Genomic DNA, 23,345 nt, shown 5'->3' with positions numbered 1-23,345 from the left:
AATTATAAGAGCATTATCATTCTTTTCTTTACGGATCTTCTTCCTGTATGCACCCTAGCAGTGTTTATTTGCAGCAGTTGTACATGTTTTTTTCTTCATGCTGGCAGGATTTAGAAATTTACAAACTATGGATGAAAGAGAAAAAATATATTTATCACTATTAGATTCTCTCTGCAATACACTGCTATCCACTTAGTAATTTCTTCTGCACTCCACATCTCACCAGACCCAATCAGCTTATCTGCTAATTTGGGTTAGACAACTAGTCCAGACTGTTAGGGAAGGGAACAGAGGATTTGTCAGCCACAGCTCTCAAGGGCAATCCCAGAACCACATGTTTCTGGCAAGAGAGGTGGAAAGAAAATTATAAAGGAGAGCAATAGGCAGAGACTACCAAATACCAAGAAAAACCTTGACCCTTTGCATCAAGCTTTCCCCTTGTGAAAACAGGACAGGAAAGCCTTGTCTATTGCAGCAGCGTAGGGAAGACACAAGACTATCTCTCCTCATGTACAAAAAATACGTTTTTCAAATATGTGAAATGGTGCAACATATTGCAGTGCAGTCTTGAAAAGATGCCTGGTGGAACTGTGCCCTGATAGGACACCACTGCTCAGGTGATTGACCAAGCCAACAAAGCCTGCAGCAACTTCAGTTCAATTACCTGGTCACTGTCTCAAGGGTGACTTCCTCTTTGCTATAAGGGACAGATTCTGGTTGATGGCAAAAGCATCAAATATTATAAAAACCTCTTTGCTGGCACCTTATTACTACCTTACTTTTCTGGCAATTTTTAGAGGGTTGCAATTCCTGTCCTGATGCTGTCTCAGCTTGCATCCTCCAGATTTTTACTGCTGCCAATCATAGGGGAAATACCAGTATTATCTTGGAAGAAATAGATTTGAGGTTGTGAGACAAAGTCATCTCTAAAGACATGCTTCTCTGCTTGGCAGCCTCTCACTTTCAAATCTTATTACAAGCTAATACCAAACATAACATCTTCAGGTTCAGAAGTAGTAAGCACTTACTACATGCTACTGGGCATGGTAATTACAAGGCGTCAATATTTATATATTTACAGGAATCAGGGATTCAAGACAAAATAATTTCAAAGCAAGGATTTTCAAAGTTATTGCTGAGTTAAACAGTGGGCAACTCTACATGATCACTGGAAAAACCTGACCAACTTTACCCATCCTGAATAAAGATGAAGTTCCTTGCCAGAGAGCTAAAGACCACCTACTTCCAACCCCCCTGCCATGGGCAGGGACACTTTCCACTAGTTCAGGCTGCTCAGGGTCCATCCAACCTGGTCTAGAACACTTTCAGGGATGGGGCATTTGCATCTATGGATGTTGCCTTCCAGTGGAAGGCTACCAGTTAGCCTAGGCAGTGCAAAGAAAGGTGTCTGAAGTAATGACTTGGCCTTTTCCAGGGCCATTGGAAGCAGAGAGCAGCAGCAGATTGAAGCAGACCCAATCTATGCTGACCTTGGCAGAGGACACCGGATTTTAGATGGTAATACAAGGTAGAAGACAGCGAGAGACAACACACTGGGCTAGTAAATCTTTGTACTATTAGGTAAAGCATAAAATCAGCTCAGAGCATCTGCTGGGGAAAAAGATGAGCTGAGATGGGGTAAAGACAGTAAATAAGAGAAGGGTCCCTTTTGATCCTGTGGCCTTGCAGGCTCAGCACCACCTGAAAAATGAAATCATGTTTGTAACTCTGGCTTGACTTTTTTGCAGGTCAGACAGGATTGCATAGAAGGCAGGGAGGGGGGAACAGCCTTCCTTACCGACAGTTAAATTACTATGCAAAGAGACAACCTGCCCAGTCACCTCAAGCCATGAGATACCCATCTCACAGACAAAAACCCCCTCTGTTAGTTTCAAAATCGATGCACGTTCTGCTGTGTCAAGCAGTTCCTCCTCTCTTTCTCCTGTCCTGGTATCTGGGACATGTTGAAAACACCCAGGAATGACCTGACAGTCCAGTGAGTCTCTTCCACATGTCATATCTAATAGAAGTAAACTGTGTCTTATCAGGCACACACGGTGAGCTTTGGAAGGATGTTTGCAATTTCTGAGCAGTTATCAAGAAATGTAAATTATTAACAATCTGCAGCAGGTTAAGCAGTTTACTTAATTGAGAGATGGCCTAACTACTGAGCATCAGAGGGAGGAAGGGCACATGGAGGCCAGTATTTAGAATCAATTTTCATTCCACTTGGAGGGGAGGAGACAAATTATTAGACAGAGCTCTTCTGTGGACAGGATCTGGCCCCTAAAACAGATCAGATGGACAGTTAGCTGTAAATAACACCAACAGACAGGAACAACAAGTTTACAGGGAAGACTGAGAGCAGTTATTACCTCGAACACTGCAGTGAACAAATGGGTTGCTTTGGAAGCACACACATATTCATCATCTACACAGCGCAGTGGAAATACAAGCTAACAAAGGTTGTTAGAAATGCACAACCATATCATTCCACAAATGCACCTTTCCCCCTGGCACTGCACCATAAAATACTTGCTTCACATTCTTAAGTCTGAAAGATCAAGGTTTGTCTTTGCTTCTCCTACTCACTTTTTCTTTTTTTCAAGCATTTAAGGGTTTTGTTTGATCCGTTTTTGAAAGGAAAATATTTCTGTAGAAGGAAACAAAGATTCATGGTATGGCAGCTACATCATGCTAATTAAAAAGCCAGTGAATGCTGAAGATCTGTGTCCTACCTTTTCCAGTGGTCAACCATTAACTCTATTTAGAACATAGGAACCAAAGAAGACAGTCCAATAGCCAGTTACTTCCAAGCCATGCTCTTAAAAGCTTAGAGTTTATTTTTCTGTACTGCCATCAGTTCTCCCACACTGTCTCTTCCTCTGGCACCTTTCATTTTAACACACATTTCAACCATGCTATTTCTCTCCCCAGAGTTTTGCCTCCAGCATCTGGTTCAACAACAGCTGACAGCGATTTACAAGTCTTGCTAGACTTAGCCTTTTAAAATTACTCATGCTATTGGCAAGAATTTAAGCTTCAGATGTGCATGTGTTTGTGGGAAAGGTGAAGATACTTCCTCTGCATCCCTGTTTTTCTGTTTTCAGGAACACCCATTAACCAGCAGGTATGAGGCTACCAAGGTCACCTCTCCTGGCAGCAGCAAGCCTTCAGCATTTGCACCCCCACAAGCAACTGCAGAGGTAGCACATGTTCCTCCTCAAGTAGCTGATGTTCCCTTCCTCACCAAGTCAGCTTTGAAGCAGCAGGGCAAAGGCAAATATAGCCATTCCCCCCACCCAATGCAAATGAAAGAAACTCTTCCCATTTGATTTCCATTTCTCTCCTGCTTGTAGCATCCCATCCCACTCCCTCATGTCTGGGAGGCATCACACATCCACCAACTCTCAATTACTCATAACAATTCAATGCATTTTAATAACATTTAAACAGGTTTTAAAAAAACCTAGCAATAAACTGGGAATTACTGTGGACTCTGCTGGACCGCAGAAGCATAGAGGAGGTACTTCAGGTTTTCAGAAGGCAGCACTTGGCAGATGAAACCTGCTAAACACACTAAATGCCTCTTCACATGACCAACATACAAGGTGGTTTTTACCAATTTCTGATGTCAATGATTTTCCTGAGCCAAGCTGCCCCATTTCACTTTCATATCAGCTGACTTGGATATTGATATTTAGCAGCATTAGCAAGGATGTACAGCTGCTCCAAGTTCATGCAGGAAGGAGACAGCCTGCCTTTTTTGAATTCCAAATTGATAAGAGAAGAGTCACTGAGAGAATTAATCAGCAGGAAGGTGAGGAAATGAGAAAGTGAGTTGAGAAGAGTTAGAGATAGAACACAAATGGAACAGGACAGCAGTAGGGAACAGGATATAAAGTACAAACAACACAAAGCCTGCAGCAAGGATGGCAGCAAACATCTGGCTCATAACACTCAGACAAAGAAACTGAAAGAGCACAGAGTTTTGGTAATAACAGGTCTATCCAAATGGAGGTAATGGGCTGAAGACAAACCCTTCAGAGCTCAAGACTCTCCCACCACCCCCAAATAGTGTGGCAGCAGGGCAGCTTTGTGCATGTTGATTGTCTTTCACAGAAGAAAGGGGAGAAGTCCAGCTCCACATGATGCATTTACAAAGCAGCATGGTGACATACAGGGCAATGAAAACCTAACAGCTGCACTCAACAGCTACCCTCCAAATTTGTAAATTGGAAAGTATTTCTCACATTAAGGCTTTTCCCCAAAGTGCAGTTGCACTTACCTTGATACCTCACAAATACAAAGTTCTTGCTCTGTTACTTGGGACACTAAATCCTTTAGGCTCTGTTTACTTTCAACAGACAGGAACTGGATTTTGCATTTAAGACAAATAAAGGTTCATTATCTATTGCTGTGAAATATGCATAGAGAAAAAGAAACAACAGTTTGAAAAAGGAAGTTATGACTATTGCAGGCTATCTGAATTCAATGTCAAGCATTTTTTTCCCCAACTGCATACTGCAAAATGTATACATATTTTAAGGAAGAGAAAAAGCTCCACCTCTGTTGCCTTCCTCTGCAGTGTTCATGGAAAGTTTCAAGTCTCAACCCTGGCTCTTAAACTCCTACTCTCTTTTCTTCCTCAACTTGAGTCAAGTTATTACTGGGTCCCATGAATAAAATATTTTTCTGTTCAAAGCAGCTTATCTTTTGACTAAACAAACACAGAGAATCAATGTCCTGTTTAGGAAATATTTACAAAAATAACTATTAGTGAAAGATAAAAACCATGTTTGGGATGCTTCTAAATCAGTCCTGGACATCTAGAGAAAGCAGGACCACAAGAGAACCTCAGACAATGATACCAAAGTCCAAGAGGTCTATGGTAAGAGCACAGCTGTGGGAGTTCTGCTTCCACTATAGAGGTAGGTAGTGAAAAGTGAGATTCCCATGAAACACCCCAGTGCAAGCCAATCCACACTGTACAAGCTTATCAAAGATGTAGCAGTTAGATTTTTTTCATAGCAGTTACATTTTTTCATAGCATCAAGACTGAATACGCACTGACTGAACAAGACGTAAACTTCTCTGCAAGGCAGGATGGATAATCACACATTCATGCCATTCTTTCTCTCTACAAGGAAGTCTTTCCATTTCAACTTCCAGCTTTAGCAGATGATTTTTCCTAATTTTTTCAGATAATATGTAAACAGATCATGTTGCCAAATAGCAACACCACTGTCATTATGATTTGATTTCAGAAAAGAATATCAGTTTCTCAGGAAGGAGAGAGCTAAGTTAGATATTTTGTTCTGCTACTTTTTGTTATGTCTACAAAATTGATAGCTATTTGTAACTTAATTTTATTTGACTCAAAATATGCTTCTCTCAGTCTATGGTTAAAATTATTGTTTCTACAAGATTTTATGCAATGGAGGCCAAGTAGAATTTCTATTTGTGTCCAAAGTAAGACAGTGCAATGTTGTAGTACAGTAAAAGCAGCAGAGTTTGTAGAAAAATACTATAAAGATTATTGTACAACTCTTATGTCCTGGGTATTCCAGACATACATGATTTAAAGGAAATTTTGCTGTTTCCTTGATACTCTGATGCCTTAAAAAAGCAATCACAATCTTATAACAACTCAAGGCTGGGCTACAATACTCTGACACCATTTCCTTAGTATCAGAGGACCTGTACCAGAGAATTTCAGATCAACAATCTTGAGAAGAGTAAAGTAATATTAAAAATGAAACAAGAAACTTTTCCTGGAAAATACAAAAGGCTCCTACAACAAAATATGCCACACAAGAAAAAAAAACGAGAATATATAAATTCCTTCACAATCCCAGCGGGAACAGCAACAGACTGTGGAAGACAAGGCAAGTCCAATAATCCTTGCCACTGGAAAGCCTGGCTCCAAGACAAAACCCAGCTTAGCAACTTGGGTCAAGTTCAGGAAGATAAGAACACTGCTGCCACAGGATAGCACCATGCCAAAGAGTGTCATGTCAGAACAATGATGCTGCATCCAACCCATATTTTCTGACTCTGCTGCTGCCCCATCCAGTTACTGTGGCCATGACAGCTAAGGGAAATCTATCATCCTTGTGCAGAAGTACATGCACTCACTCCTCCAGGAATCCAAGTATCACCTGTCCTCTTGAAACGCTCAGCTGATCCCACTCCCAAGGTCAGCAGCAAAACTCTCAAGTGACACTGGAGCAGGATGAAACCAGCCACAACAATTTTGATGTTTGTTTACATATTGAAGCAAAAGGAAATTACGATTTCTTTCTAATAGGAGACACATCCCTCTCCCCAAATCAGTGGGTAAAGGAGAAGAAAAAAGAGGACTGAAATACTGTGTGAATCATTCACCAGATACTCAAATGGAAACAGCTTGTACAAAAACTGTAAGATTATGGAAGAGACTCCCCACAACACTTCGCCTCAACAACACCTTTAACTTCTATTACATTATCAGTGTCAGTTAAACTAGACAAGGCTTGGACAAGAGAGACCTTGATAGTTATAGAACAAGCATCTCTAGCTATAAAGTACTTTCTACTGAAAACGTGCTTTGAAGACTAATTTAATTATTGTGTCTGAAGTTTCCTTGCTTTTTTTAGTTAGAGGAGCTCACAAGCTATTGAGGCTATTAGAGGAGCTCACAAGCTATGAAGAGGAAACTATTCTTCATAGTTTCTTTGTGGCATCACCAGTTTTATTAGGAAACGGAAGTTTCTTATTTTCTGTTCTCCTTGAAGTTTTAATACAACCTGCAAAACCAATCTGAGTTTTCTACAATAATTTGGCAGCAATACCAAATGTATGGGCAGAAAACTGCTTGGGGTAAGGTCTGTGACCACTGTACATCTGTCTTATTTCAAGTATTTTAAGAATTGAAAGGAGCACAAATGTAATTTTTATGACTGAAGGTCTTTTCAAAGAGGTAATGCTTAGGTAAAACTTCCCAGCAGAGGGTCTCTGGATTTCCTTGATCTTCTTCAAGCTATGCTCTAGATTTGGATGGCCCTGATGAAAAATTCTCTCTTCAGCACCTAACGCCCACTGTCTGTGTTTCAGATGCACATGACTGGTGACTTGTATTTCAAAATTGGTCATTACTTCAGCTTAGCACTGTTCTATGACTTCAAAAATACAGGACCAAAGCTTCCACATGGCCTGAAACAGTGAAGGGACTGTCACATTTATTAGAACAAACCTGGGTAACTTTTACTGGCAGGCACAATGCAGCTGCAATGACACCAAGCCCACTGGAAGGATGCCACCCTGGGATGGTGTAAGCAGGGAAGGAACTGGCATATAAGGAAGCATTCATGTCCCATCTCCAAGACCTACGGGACATGCAATGCTCTTCTCAAACTGGCCAAAGATACATCCCTGGGTGTCAGAAACAAAGACTCATGGAGAAAACATGTCTTGCCAGCTATTGGGGAATGCCAGAAGATGTATCCACATTGGTTACAGGTCCAATGCTTGGGCCTCCTGTGGTGCAGGAAGTGAGCATGGACGTCTGACTAGAGAACTTGGCCACAGAGGCCATGAATGCCACTTCAGTGCTCCAGCTGGGTTCCAGCCCTGGCTGCAGCCCTGCAGGTCACTGGCTAATGTCACACACAGGAATTTGGCAAGCACATGCACTTCTGCTCAGCACAGGGGCCATGGGACACCTGTCCTCCTCTGGATGTCTGGTTGAAGTTATCTTGAGAAGCTCAAAATACTTTGGTCTCAAATTCAGGGTTTTTTTAAACTTACTGTTACAGATCTCCAACCACCAGAAACATTTATAGGCATGACAGCTTCAAGGGCTGAGTCTTGTTTAAACCAGTGGCTTAGCTGGTTTGGGGTTGTTTTTTTTAAATCACAGAATGAATTTCCTGTAGGCAATCTGATACCCTACCGGGAGGAACAGCCGCATGACCTGGGTGCTCCGGGAGATGTGAAACACACCTACATTAATAAGTGACACAGGCCTGGGACCAGCCTCCAGCAGTGAGGCCACCTGGCAGGGAAACAGCAGCTGCATGCGAGCTACGTCCCGGGAACAGTCCCTGGTACAAGCTGGTTTCCAAACCCTGTATGGGCACTGTTTGATGCTGTGCAAATTGGCTCGTGGCAAGAACAGTGCTTGATACCAACAAGGAGGCACCACAGCCAGCCAGACCCCCATGCTTGAAATAGACTCCTGCACTATTTAATTGATTAGAAATACAGTCACTATAGCTGCTGGCCATGAGTTCAGCAGCCCATTTCTCCCAGCTGGTTCACAGAGCCATTAAAAAAAGGAAACAGTATTGATTTCTGTGTACACCAAGCATCTTATTCAATACTGGGCTTGTGTAAAAGAACAGGGAAGTGAGAACAAGGGGTTTGGTGCTTACCCTCACAAGAACTCTTCTTTCTTGTTACATTGTACACCACAATATTATCTCAAGGTGGTCCATATTTTCCCACTTTCCCTCCATTTTTATTAGTCTGGTGTCAGTATAATGGCATTGGTCAATAATTGAATAAACACCATTTTTCAGCTTGAAGTTATCATACACAGCAATAAAAGGAAATGAAACTCAAAACAAAAAGATAACCATTGCCAGGATAATGCTTCAGAATATCACAACAACCAGCTTGCAAATCAGGAGTGTGCCTTCAAACACAGGCAGTATCATTTATTTCTGGAAAAATACCATTGAGTCTGAGGTGTAAATACATGCACAAACACCACTTTTTGAAACCACTGTTTGCACTTTCTAATCCACATGCTAAACACAAACACAGATCACTAAGCAATTACCCATGCCCTTTGCTTTTCCTGTCTCCAGAATTGTTGTCAGTGGTTGTTTAACTACTTCTCCCATATAATTTTGCATACAAAACACTTGCCTACTCATTTAATACAGGTTTTGTGCTTAACACCTGTTTAACAGTTAACACCTGTATAACACTTTTTTCTAAAAGAATTTGACTCTTAAAACCATGTAAAAATGTCTGCTCGTGTCAAAAAGGGCATGTGAACACAAGTTTGATTTTAGAGCACAGGAAAGACCACAGGAAACAACAACCAAGGCAGACCAAGCTGCTGGTTAGGTTTAGCCATGCTTCCTGCTGGTATCCGCAATAATTGCAGTCCTTGGGCCATCCATTCAGGTTTGTTCACACCTCATAAAAACCAGACAACAATGTTCATGCCTGCTTCCTTGAAGAGGAGGTTTTAGGTCATCAGGTTTTTAGAAGAATGACTATAAGCTGTGATCAAAAGGGTTCTGTGGATGAAACTAGTTGGGGATGACAACTTCTTGGCTTGGTTTCCTGGTCACAAAAACTTACTAAGGAAATCCTCACCAGGCTTCTCTCTCATCTACTAAAGAACAAAGAAAGAAGGAAAAGAAGGAGCAAAAGCATCTGAAATCACAGAGGAGCTTTCAGAATTCAGATGAAAGTCATGCATTTTTCAGCCACTACAGCATGTAATTTTTTTTAAACAATCAGTACATTCATAGCTCCCTTTTCCTACTCCTTTCTCTGGTATATAATATGGGTTAGCAAAAGTATTTGTGAAAAAGTTTATTGCTGGAAACCGAAGGACCTTGACCAACTGCATTCACAGCATTTCTTATTTAACAAAAAAACCCCTACCCTTACTTTTCATCTTCCACTCCAAAATCAACACTTAGTAGTACAAGCTACCAAGGGATTTCCTCCCTTCCCCTGGTCTTGTGCTCCCCAACCATATTAGCAAACATAAAGATTGTGCAAAGGGGAAGATGAAATGCCAAACACAGAGGTCTCAAATACTCCCCAAGAGCAGTCTGCAGCTAGGCAGCCTGTAGAAATCCTGCCTGCAGAACAGCTGAGAGAAGATCTCTGCAACAGCCCATCCCAACATGGCTCCTCACCTGCTGGTGCTTCACAGCTCAGACTGCCATGGTGCTCCAAGCACCACAGCAAGGTCACTGTAATTTTATGTGCTTTGGCCTTTTGGCTACAAATTAACTTGGCAACAACAGAGATCAGAGTTTCAGGCTGGAAGTTCAGTGTTTGTATGGGTCTGTCCCTGCTGGAAATCTGGCAGGATCATTTATCAGTTGATATTTTCAAAGCATGATGATGGATTAATTTATTCACATTCATTTACTGGCAGTTACAGAAGTTACCAAGAAGAGATCAGTTTATGAAGTCTGATTCATTTCCTGAAGAGAAGAGACTGAATTCTTCGTTGGAAATGGATTAGCGCCTATACATTGTGTAACCAACCTCTGTATGTAACAGATAATGCCAAGTTTAGTGGTCTACCACCCACTGCAGCTGATACTCTTACATGAGCTGCTTTCCCTGCTTGCTCCTGCCTGAGGCAATCCAGCATAGGTCCATTCTTAGCTGCCAATGCCAGCTCATGCAGTCTCAGATACTTCAGATGTAACAGAACTTAGAAAACTTGAGGTAATATCAGACAGCACTAAAACTCCCAGCTGCTAAGGCAACACACATGACAGCCCAGGCAAGGCTTTGGTAGACCCAAAATACTCTTTTTGGGCTGAATTGTAATTGTTCTGACAGAATGGGACATAGGTCTCAATGGAGCAGAATAAAATACGTCACTTGACTGCTGCAAAAAGTATTAACTTCTTAATTTCAGTAATTAAATTGTATCAGGGGCCAATAAAGTCACAGGTGTCAATTTTGATTTGACAGATACATCACCTCTTCACCCTCTGCCCTCAGCACAATTAATGTTGACACTGCTCTAGTCCTCTTTTCCCCATGTTAGTACTACCACATTGCCCTACTTAGATCTCTAGTTTTTATCAGTATTTGTTTCTGCCTATGCTAAAGTAAATTGTTCCCATGGCAGATTAAAAGCATAGAGAACATTTATCTCTATCAGAAAAACACAGGACTATTCAGCAAAGACCCTTTCACCTCCCATTAAGCTCCTGGCCAGGAGAAAGCAGGTTATGGTGAAGCCTGATCAAGTGCCACAGGAGTCTGAAGCAATGGGACCAACATGACAAGTACAGGCACAAGGGCTGTATGCCTGATGCTGGAGAATAGCACAGGCATGACCTTTCCTGCTGGACTAGCAGTAACTGCAGAAGGACAATCATCCTTTGACAACTGCTTATTGTTGGTGGAGCTGCTGAAAGAGCGAATGAAGCCAAGGAATGATTCCTAAATCCAAACAAGACGTGCACAGGACCTCCACTGCCATCAAAATGCTGCAGCTGCCTTTAGCCAACCCTGCATGCAGCAAAAGCTAGGCTGGACCACAGGCCATTTGCCATAAAGCTGAAAGCATCTCCTTGGAAATCCTACTTTTATTCTATACAACTCAATGCACATGGTGCTGCAAAACATGAAGCCTTTGAAATGTCAATTTGAACCGGTCATTGGATGACTCCACAGCCCACATTTGCTCTTGCAGAACACAGAGCTGAGAGGAGAGGCTGAGTTTTCCTCTGTATCGGATGGGAAAAATGAATGGGGTATGGGAATGAGAAGATATTGATTAATAACACTTAGGATCAAGAAGAAAATTATAAAGTGAGGATAATTTGGCACATAAGCAAAATGAGTGCAAACTTTAAGGCCCCACAAAGTGTTCCACAAAGCAGATGCACCTCCTGCTTAAGAATATAATTAAAGCTTTATTTGCTATTATAAGTGAATTTGAAGCCAAAGGTAAATTTACCACATTTGCACTCACTGCTAGAGGTGCAAAATCTCATTATCTCTCATGTTCTCAACATGGGCAAGGATTTTCTCTCCATATCCCTTCAAGACAAAGCACTGTACTTGTTCTGTCACCTGAATCCAGATAATTCAACCTGATGGCAAAATAGGCCATTTCACATTAGGACAGCCTTTTCTCAGATTTCTCGCCACAGGACTCCACTCCTAATGAAACCATGATTACATTCCTTTAAAGGTCAAAAGCATTGCTTTCTGGGGCTGATCGATCACTACTGTTATTGCAAAAACCCGCTAAGTATTTTGATCTTTCACCTCACAATAGGAGGGTATGGTACAGGACTTGGAGAATAAAAGACAACATTAGACAAAACTTTGCAGTAAACCTGGCAGCAGAACAGCAGTGCTTTTACCCAGAACTGTGCTTTGGCATCGTCTTCGATTCAGTGCTCCAAACCTTAAGAGTTCCCTGAAAAACTTAATTTAAGTGGTGAATACACATGATGTGACAAGCAAAGCCCATATGTTCAAAGTCTGGCCAAGGTTAGTTACACAATGCTATTTCCTGCAGCCTGACTAAGAGAAAAATTGAAACAACACATTTTTTAGCCCAGCCTCCACAACTGCTCTCCCTCTCATGAGGATGAAGGCAGTATTTTGTCCATCTCAAATTTTGGCACAGTCTAATTTGTAAAATGTATTATTTGTTTTCTGACAGTCCAATATCAATTTTGGCCATTATTTATGCGCTGTTTCAAGCCATCAGGCATGCAGATTGTGACATATGAAGAACCCCAAGAGATGCATATGGCTTCGTTATTATGTAAAGGTTCCTGCTTGGAGGGTTGTCTGGTAAACTTGCCCTCTCCTGCTTCTTCTTTCACAAAACTGTCCCTTTCCTTCTCCAGGATTGCTCCAGCCACTCACCCAAACTGCTTGCAAGGGTACCTTTAATTCCTGTGTGGACGTTTGTTTTACAGTTTTCCCATTCACATAATTTCTTTACCTCACAAAAGTATAAAGAAGGAAGCTTTGTTTTCTCTTTCCTAAAATGCTCCATTTAGGACAAGGCTCTGCTGAACAGGATGCACCCTGCTATGCATCCTCAATACTCCATGCCTGCTGCTCCTATTCCCTCCCATGGTGCCCCATCCCATCCTGTCACATCCAGCAGTGCATGGCTGCATCCATCACTCCTCACAGGGTATGCAAAAGGGAAACAGCTGGGTTTTTTCTTGCTTCTGGTCTTGCAACAGACTGCATTATGGACTGCTGCAATTCTTATCAAATCCCTGGGCAAATACATGCAGATACCAGAAGCTTTATGCAAACCCACTCATATTTGGGCAGAGTGTGATGAAGCAAAAAGAGCAAAGCAGTGTTTTTAGGTAAATAATCCTTCAGTGTCTGAGAGGTTACAGTGCACAGAACACAGTGATGCACAGAAGACACTTGTACAAAAGCCAGTTGCTCCCCTTAGGGCATTGCTCATCATTTAAGAAGCTTTTAGAGCTCCTGACCATGGAAGCACCAGCAAGCACCAACGCAGTGCCCCCCTACTCTCTCCTTTCCATTTGATCTATGAGCTGCCAAGTATTTTCTGACTTCTCTCAGGGCTGTTACAAACACCATTTTACAAAACTTGTGCCACTTTTGAGCAATTCTCTTCCACGTAGTATCACACAGCTAAAAGATCTTGCTGGGAAATCTATGCATAGATCAGTGTTGGCAGATACCATGCAGGCACCAGGGCAGCTGGAGAGAGGGAAAGAAAAGAGTCTGTCTCAGTAAACAAAATAGTGTAAAGTAGCTCAAACAAGCTACTGACATATTTCTATTGTGCTACAATGGTCACATGCTATTTGAGACCTTCAGTCTGCTAAGTGACCCACAATGAAAGGTCAGCCTTACTTAAATAGCTCAGTAGCTTCAAAACCATTGCAATTCCTTTAGTTTAAGATATTGTAGCCATTCTGTGTTGCAGCATCACTGCCTCCTCTAGACATCCTTATCTTGAGGAGAAAAACCAACAAGTTTCCTGCAACAGTGCATTTTTAGTTATATGCCATCTCTGTACTGCATGGACTCCATAACTGGCATTTGTTCTTCTTTCAGGGTCCACAGGCCACACACAGAGGTGGCATTGAGCAGTCAGTCCCCTCTTGGCGAGAAGCACTGTTCAGCTGCAGAACTGGAGAGACTGCAGGGGAAGGTCACCAGGCCTGAGAGATGTGAGACACTGATGAGAGATCCAGTCTCTGTGTAAACAGATGCCAGGGAAATTAAGATGGGGTCAGGGAAGACAAGCAGAAAAATGAGAACTGGTTAATACGGGAAGCAGTATTATCATCATCCCAGATTATTTGCATCATCCCAAAACTTGCTGAATCAAGAACACTGTTCAGCAACAGGCAGAAAAAGAGGCTATCAGGAGGTAAAAAGAAGGTGTATTAAGTAGCTCTTCTTATTTCAAATAAAGCTTGTAAGATAAGATAAATTCACCCACATCTTTTATAGAAGGAATAATCTCTAAAACAGAGAGGGGACTAAAAGCCATTGCACCTCTAACTCAAAAGGCTCAAGCACCTAAGGTTCCACTCTATCATGCTGCCCAACTCTGCTGCTGAAGCTGGGTCCAAGTCACATCAGAACACATTTTTGCAGCTGTTGTCTTGAAATTAAGACATGAACTTCATCACAGGGGCCCTTAGCTCAGAACAACGCAACTGAAGAAGTTTCATCAATCTGTGCATTGACCTACATGAGCTAGTAGTTTCAGGACAGCTCAGATCAGAGAGATGATACTAAATGCTTGTGCTTTAAATCTTTAACTGACACACAGGAGGAGAGCATCTTTAAGGCAAGGGTTCCACAAGCTCGGACAAACTTCAAGAGGTGGTGGCAGAAAGTGGCGCAGAGAGTTAAAAAAGCAGAACATTGCAAGGTCTCCCACGAATTAATAAGTGGAGTTTATCACTCCCAACAAGCACTCAGCAAGACATTTTATGTGCTAGTCTCAGATTTTGGCATCTCAACAGGATACATGTTAGTCAAATCCGGAACAAGTACTTTTCAACATCTGCAACAATGTCTGTTTCCAAGCACTTTTGGACCTCCTATCTTCTCTCTTAAGCCTCTTGCCAGCATCCGCTTCTTCCTTGCAAACAGCCAGCACTAACCTCCACCCTGACCTTTATTCCAAACACATACTCATCTAATTACGACATATCCAAAAAACTTAGTTTAAAAACACACACAAAATAAGAGAGCAACCAAATTCCATCTACAGCACTAGGTCTCTTCAATTCCTATCAACAATTTTATTGGTGACTGATGTTTTTACCAAAATTTAAAGAACCTCCAGGCTGGAACAAGTCCTTTTACACTTGTAAAGAGCATCCACACCTTCTGCCTTGCTTGAGCTACTGCTCATACTGCAATCACCTGGGTGTGAAACCTACAGGCTTAGGCTGATAAATACACACAGACAGCATCAAAATCAGTTCTCACAGCACCTGCACTTCTGCTGTGAACCAACAGCCACACACAAGGCAGAGCAGAAATCAGTGATGTAACCCTGTGCTTAGATAAGAATTACAGACCTGTACAGCAACCACACTGCTGGGCAAAGCAATCACTTTCTACCACAAAGCAATCACTTTCCACCACAGGAGAAAGGAAACTCAGTTTACCAAGGGTCTGTGGTCCCTTGCACCCTGCTTGAATACAGCACTGTGTGAAGAATCCTACCTTTCCATCAGAGCTTTTTCACAGGCATGAACTATGACACTGTATGCTCAATGTTCTCGATCTGGACAGGAAAACCACAAGGAGAAAAAGATTGCTTTTGATATACTTGAGGGTGGAAAGATCACAGTTCTCCATGTTAGAAGTCATGTCAGCACAAGGCCAAAGACAACTCCCACATTTCTTGTCACATACACATATTCCCATTCCCAGTCCACTGTTAGTTTAGCAAAGAGATTTTCATTTACACAAGATGGACACTAAGTTGTCGTGCCCCCTAAAAAACCTGCTCGTTAGCACACCCAGAACACAAGCCTTGGACAACAGGTGAAGTGCACATCTGTATTTAAAATCCTCAAACTGTAAACCAAACCTAGCAATACAAGCTCTGCACAGTTTTCTCTATGTGACATGAAGACACTAATAAGATAAGCAGTCTGGGCTCACTGTTTATACAGTGATCCATATGAAGAAGCTGAGACAACTGAGTTCAAAAAGAACTTAAGATAATACAAGGTAATAGAGAATACAAAGGTCTCTACTCCCTTAATAAAAATAAAAAAAAAAAAAGCTATGTGATAAGGGATAAATATTTTTCTCCTATATCTTCTCACCAAGAGACTAGAATGCCCATTTTTAAAATAAAAGGATTTTGACAATTCTCAGTTGACTGTGAAAACTTTTACTTCTTGTTAACAGTTCAAGGAGAACAGCTCTTGACTGCAACACATACATTTAGAAGGTGTGTGGCATGGAAGTGAGCACAGAACTCCCACCCACAAGAGGGCACAGAGCAGAGTTCATAATTACCAGGAAGGCTGTTTACACCAGCCTCTGTGAAACTTTTCCTCGCTTACAATCCAGCTAGGGGTAAAAAGAGAGCTATTGGCAAAGTGCAGGTTTACCACGATGACACCCAGCCCTTCCTGCCAGTCTCGCACAGTGACACACGATCAGCACAGGGGTGACACATGATCAGCACATCAGAGGCCCAGCTGAACTGGCACTCACAGCACTGGCAGGCTCTTCAGGCTCTTGAGAAACACACGAGTGTGCCAGCACCCGGGAGAACTGCTTGCACTGAGAGCTGGGTGAGTCAGTGCACTTGTCCCACCGTATCCCATGCTTAGGTAAGATTAATGACACTAAATCTTCTCTGGAGCATGGAGTTAGATATGTCTGAACTTGACATGCCAGTGACCTACTTTTCAGACATGCCCAACACCCACGTCTCCCTCTGAAGGCAACAAAAGACAAGGATGCTGTGCAATTTTGAAACACAAGTGCATGCTTTTAACACTGAGGAAGACGATGACAGCTTAGGATCAGCTGTGCACATTAGGAAAATCCCACTCTAGCTCCACATGAGCATACACTGCTATGGATCACTCAAGACTCTACATATATGTCTGTTGATTCCATGGCAGGGAAAGAGCATGGATGAAAGCTAGTAACTTCTTAGAGTCATCCTGCATTAGATTTATACATTCCTGGATATCAAATTTTGCCACTATTTTAACTCTCACCTGTCTAGACAGGTGCATCCTTTTTCTTAGAAGAAAAACACAAAATACCTTGTCCCTCCAAAGCATACCAGCTGTCCTGTAGATACAGGCTCAGTCTATTTTGCCCAGATGTAGAATTAGAAAACCCACTAAGATTAGGACACCATGAACATCACTCAATTATCACAAGTGACCAGATTTCAGAAGAGAAAATCTATGTGCATCACCTGTACAAATGACACATACTAAAAAGAAACTCCAACCCTGTTGGGTATACAAAGTTTTGAGAATCTAGTTAAATATGTAAACCTGCTTCGCCCCCCGCTCCCCCCTATTCCTTCTTTTCCCCCTACTTTGTCTTTCTTTATGAGGAATAACCACACTCTCTATTATTACATAGTTTTAATTTTATTTCTTAAAATATATGCATGTATGTGCTACAAACATGCACGGCTATAAAATCCATGACTATGTCTGCAAGACAAAGCTAAAACCACTTTTGTGTCTTTTAAAACCAGATAACACCACTGGTGCCATACAAAATTGGGTCCAGAGACCAAGCTAGCTCCTGCTTTTAAAGGTTTAGGTGCACAGGGCCACATCATGCAGCAAAGAAAACCTTTAAAGTGGCACCTAGCTGTTGGGTATGCAAAGACTACCAGCAACTTCAATAATGATGTGTTCAGCCATTCACCAGCAAAACAATTCCTCCTTCAGGTACAGAAGATTCCCAGCTTGAAGCAATTGCTGGAGATGTCAAGTCATTCCAGCTGAAGTTCTCTGCAGAGGTTTCAGAACATTTTCCTCATATAAGCAGTGCATATCACAGGCTGGGAAATGTGGACAAAACTCACTTATTTGGTTAACAAGTAAAAGGACAGATAACATCTCCATAAGGATCTTTAACAGTTTCCAGGAAGCTCTAAAAGCCCTCCACATTCCGTGGCCATTAAACAACCACGTCAACACTGACAGGAGAAGGCAGGTCCAAACAGGAAAAGGTGCCATAAGGATCTGCACAAGCCTAATCATAATACACGGGTATTGAAAGTCTGACAAATTATGCTTTCACCCCAGGTAGCCTAAAACCTGCAAGTTAGACTCCCAACCTCCTCCTCTTCCAAGTCAGTTTTAGACTCTTAATCTTTTAATTACAATAGAAATGCTAATGCAAGCAGGAAGTGAGAGACCCATCAAACAACATCTTCATGTCTGAATAAATAAAAGGCAGGATCATAGCTTGCAGCACGTCAAGGATGCTGCAAACAAGTCCCGAAAGCAGGCACATTACCTGGTTAATTTCTTTAAACAGAAAATAGCCTGGGAACCTCCAGACTTTCCTAGTGTGAAACTCCTGACTTCGTCACTGCTTGTTTCTTGAAGCTGACATCTCAGTGGAAATAAAGATGTCTCATCAATCCCCTTCCCTACATAGAAATATCAACCTGGAGCATCAATCTGTCATCAACAACTAAAGTTACATATTTTTGCTAAGGTGAAGGAAGATGCAGAGATTGAGACATCTATATGAGAGGAAATAAAGTTCGGGAAACCTTCTTACAGGTAAAAAGAATTGGCTAAGTAAGCCTAACAAGCTACAATGAACGAAAACAAGCTCAAGCTTTATTCAACGTCACTTTAAATACATAAAAAATGTGAAGACAATAAAATTGTGATCACATAACAATGTAAAACTCTACTTGAAGGTTCCTTTGACCTTATACTTGTTTTAAGTAGCTCAGCTCCTCCTGCAAGCAGGCATATGAGAGTTCACTTGGAGACCTCATCTTAGGTGAACTTAAATGATCCTAAATTTGCACATATTTGACAGCTGAAAACTAAGTCACAGTGAGGACAAAGATGAAAGAAAATATTGTCAGTTTTTCAGAAAGCCTGCAGAAACATGAAAGCAGACACTCAACAGAACACGCATCCATGAGAAACAGTCCATCCAAATACCCGTGAGTACCAAAACATATTGACATGCTGGTCAACTACATGTGTCTTTCAATCTTAGGACACAGGTTACACAGTACACCTGAGCTGCAAAGAAACCCCGCCTAAAATAACTACTTATAGATGCTGCAAGAAAAATAAGCACTTATTTTGAAATAAAAGATTTCCAAGATAGAATTTTGAAGCTGCAGAGCTGAATTAAGTTTGAGCTCTTTCAGAAGAGACAGAGTTGCCCCTGGGCAGCCTCAGTCCCTTCAAAGCCCTGCTAAAGGGCCTGAAAGCATTCTCCTCCTTGGCAGCTTTTCAAGACGGGATTTAACTCCAAGATCTTATCGCCGATACATGGTATTTTTAAACAACTACCAAGAAACGTTTGGAGAGGGGAAACGGGAACCAAAACTACTGTTTCAGCCAATGCCACCACAGTCTTCAGGCAAGGTCAAAGATCTCCACAGACTCTACGGTAATCCTCGTGATGAAGGGGATCTCAAATCCCATTTTTCCCACGCTAAGAAAAGTCACTCAAGTCCTGCAAGTTTCAGCGGCGCCCCAGCCCGGTCGCTGTCCTGACCCACACAGCGGCGGAGGAGGAGCGCGACACTTCGCTGAAGACCCCTGCTCCAGGCTCCTTCCCCTCCGGGACGTGATGTCTGCCTGAAGGAATGTCCCCATGCTGGACCACCGCCACCTTGACGCTAGCTCGGGCTCCGAGCAGTGGAGTCTACAGTGGCACAAGGATGCTGGTCGTCTGCCTCCCCCATCCCTTCGCGGCGGGACCCACCACCTCCCGCCGGGGACGGGGCATCACCGTCCGGACCCCGCGCCGCGGGCCCAGCACTGCCACCATCACCGGCAGCAGTGCTGGGAGCTGACAGACCCCCGCCGCGGCCCCGCCGAACTCCCGCTCCCGGTACCTGTCTTCCGAGACGCTGATGACCCCGTCCTCCTTGGGCACTATCGCTGCCATGTTCACCACCTCTTGCGAGCCCTCCACTTTGTTGAGCAGGAGGGGCTTGCGAGTCAGCGCCTTGGGCTGGGGCTCCGCCGCCATGGGGCCGGCGGGCACCGCCGCTGCCGCCGGAGGAGGCTACGGCCGGGGGAGGGATGGAGGGAGGGAGGCGGCCCGCAGTGCCGAGGCGGAGGAGGGACTTGCAGGAGCCGGGCGCTCCCTGGGAAGCGGGGACAGCGCGGCGGCACCGCCCCCGAGCGGGCAGGGCCGGGCCGGGCCGGGCTGGGCGGGGCGCGGTGCCCGGAGGGGCGGGAAATGGCGGCCCCTGCCGCCATCTCGCAGAGCAGGGCTGTGGAGCGGCGCCTTCGCGAAGGGAAAGCTGTGGTCCGGGAGAGGTGGGAACGCTCCTCTCCTGCCAGGGCTGCCCTCCCAGCACCGCGGGCCTGCCCCAGGAGCAGCCCGGGGAGCGCGCCCCTCTCTGAGCCGTGCCTGGTTATGGACTGTCGGCACCGTACGTCTCCGTGCGGTCCGTCCCACACTGCTGTGGTCGCCCGGGCGAAAATAAAACCCCAACGCGAGTAAAGATTAAACGGAATGTTGCGTAAAAGTAGCTGCATCCCTGTGTTTACATTCTCCTATCTTAGTTTTTCCTGGGACTGAAGGTAAACATGGGATTTTTTCTGCTGCATTAGACAGGGACGCTGGCAGGCAGGGCTGCACCGCGGCGCCAGCAGAAAATCCCTTTCAGAAAGCTTATTCCTAAGGGAAACGCAGCAGACTTCCAGCAGCTCGTTTTCATCAAGCGCCTTCTTTTCACTCGCTTTTCCTGACAGATTCATTGAGCTCCAGGAAAGTCAGATCACTTGCCCAAAGCTCTGTGCTGAAATCAGTGAAAAGGCAACTTCCTCCCGAGGCATATGCCCAACTTTCATAATCTGTCTCGAAAGATTCTGGAAAATCATGCTCAATGTCTGAGCTGCTGTCCTACATTGCAGAAGTTGTCAGCAGATTGGAAAGCGCTATTTCAGCTGCAACTTCACATTTACCCACACTAAGCCAAACGAGCAGTGGTTTTCCTGAAAAAGAAAAGTCAGGTATGAAAAAAATCCAAGATCGGGAGATTATTAATTTTTTCCAGGAGCAGAACACAGCAGCGTCTGCAATAGGACAAATCTTGATTGCCCACTCACACTTCTGTTGCCTATGTACTAGACAGAGGCAACAGAGGAAAGATAAAGTCAATTCCTTGTGACAGAAATGAAATTTCACCATATTTAGTAATCTCTTAAACAAACCAGCAGTGTCTGCAGGACCACAGCAAGACTTTTAAGCTTTCTCAACTAAACATGCCAGGTCCACAAGTGTACTGTAGAGGGAAAGGTCTGATCAGCAACAGCTGGATTACAGGAAATGAATCTGCAGTCTCAACTGTTTCCCTGAGGATGTGTGATTGGACTAGATAATATCTCTTCCTCATCATTCTTAGAAGGGAGCTACTGTTGAAGAGTCAAAGACCCACCCTCTTTCTGCTGTAGATGATCCTGCAATCCTAGGCTAGACCTACAGATAGAGATGCTTGTCTCGCTGCTTGGTGAGGTATGAGGTACTCTCTGAAAATTTATATACTTGTTAGTTTTCAGAATATATCTAAAAATGTATTTTAAACTGAAGTCTGGGAAGGTCTACTGACCTTGCAGTACTTTGCTCTCAAGATTAGGCATTTTGAATCACCACCAGATAAACAGGGACTGAGTGTGTGCTGGAGACAGCAGGCTGCAGACCCAGAATTCATTTTCCAAAAAGGCTTTTAAGGATGAATCTAGTTGAGAAAATGAGTGTCTTGATAGGCAAAGGTGTGGGTCATGGGACTGGAAGGAGTTGTTTCAGTTGCCTACTGAAACATAATTCTTCCCAGTCATCTTCCCTTGTCTCTCTTATATCCTTAAACAGTCCCAGGTTCCACTATTCCTTCAAGGTTTTTAAGACACTGTTTAGAGGAAACCACTAAAAGGCAGGCATATATTTTGGACTGAAGTGAAATAGTAATATGATAAAATCAAATATATGCTTTATGTAAATGGTTGGTCTTTGGAAATAAATTAACCTTTGGGGAGAAAGGAAGGAGAAAAAAAAAAAAAAAAAGACAACACAATGCAAGAGAGATTCCAGAATTCCAGTGGCTATTCAAGATAAAATTCTTGAGGGCATTTTTTTAAAGCTTATCTGTAATGGTGATTTCCTCTGCAAGACCAGGAAAGTACTTGAATAATAGAAAGGTGTCCCGAGGTTTAGTACATCATTTTACCAGGTGTGCAAACTTGAGGTCAGTGCTCTACTCTCCCTGATGAGATAGGGAGATAAGGTTGAAAAATTATGGCACACAAAAGCAATTTTTCTATGACTGATGGAAGAAAAAGTAATGTATGGAAACCTGGGGAAAGAAGAATGGGAGACAGAGAAGAAATAGAAAGATTTCAAAGTGAGAACCTGGAGCTTCCTCTTGCATTCTCCCTGACAGGCTTAAAGAGTATTGTGATGGTGGAAAAGGCATGGCAATTATCAGCAAGACCTGAGTGTTCTCTCAGGTCTACCACTGTCACACAAAACAATAAAACACCTTTAAAAAACAACTTTCCTATAATGACAGAAAGTTGGTAGCATGTCTTGTGGGGCAGTTCAGAGAAAGTTAGTATTGCTGTAGACATCAAGTTTAATGAGAACTTAGAACATAGAGAAGCAAAACTAGGGTAGTTTAGAAAAGTGTTTCCCCATATAACTGAAAAGAAAAATCAAGCAAATAAATATCATAATAACTTTTTAAAAAAGTTTTTAAAAGTTATTCCTATAATAACTTTTTTTCATTTTCTGTCATAGTTTTCAGGTCAAATTGAATGGATTAAAAATATTGCTAGGACTGAAAGCAGGAAAACTTTGAATCTGAAGCCAAGAAAAGCAAGCTTATTCAGTTATTTTTCTGCATTAAAAAAAATGTTGTAGGATTAAGAATTATAAGATGCTTCTCTGGTATTTGCTTTTTGCAGGAAATTGCAAAAATTACATTATGACATCATTTAAAGATGATGTTGACATCATTTCTTGCCTAGTAGGTATGCTTGGTTTATGTAAACTTTCTTGGAAGAGTGTATCCACTAGTAAGACAGAATGAAAATCAAGCTGAAAAATGCAGCTTACTTTATATCAAAGTAATATTACCTCATCTTTGGTTCTTAGTGTCATTTCCCTTACTCTGGTGTTCTGGCATGACACCACAGTAAATGAAACATCCATCCCTCTGTTAGTTTTGGCCTTTCTGTTCTTGAGGCAGGCTGATTTTCCCTCTTTTGATTGGGGTAGAGCAGAATTAGGCTCCCTGCCTCTAAGCAGCAGGGTGAGGACAGAACACCCTGGGGGAGCAGCTGTGATGCATTCACACACAGTGGAGCCTCTTTCCATGCCCTTATACTGCACCA

General features: G+C 42.8%; 1 protein-coding gene across 1 annotated transcript in view; it reads right to left on the bottom strand.

Annotated features, from left to right (window-relative positions):
• WDFY2 (WD repeat and FYVE domain containing 2) overlaps positions 1-20,134 on the bottom strand; it is a 59,498-nt gene extending 39,364 nt beyond the window's left edge. Inside the window, exon 1 of the mRNA XM_054655149.2 lies at positions 19,841-20,134. Within this exon, the coding sequence (XP_054511124.1) occupies positions 19,841-19,977 (137 nt within the window). The 5' untranslated portion in view covers positions 19,978-20,134. The remainder of the gene's footprint in view (positions 1-19,840) is intronic.
• Positions 20,135-23,345: the final 3,211 nt, after the last annotated feature.

Source organism: Agelaius phoeniceus, chromosome 2, assembly GCF_051311805.1.
Source record: "Agelaius phoeniceus isolate bAgePho1 chromosome 2, bAgePho1.hap1, whole genome shotgun sequence".
NCBI classification, from domain to species: domain Eukaryota; kingdom Metazoa; phylum Chordata; class Aves; order Passeriformes; family Icteridae; genus Agelaius; species Agelaius phoeniceus.
Note: the sequence above shows the minus strand (reverse complement) of the source record. Positions and strands in the feature narration are given on the sequence as shown.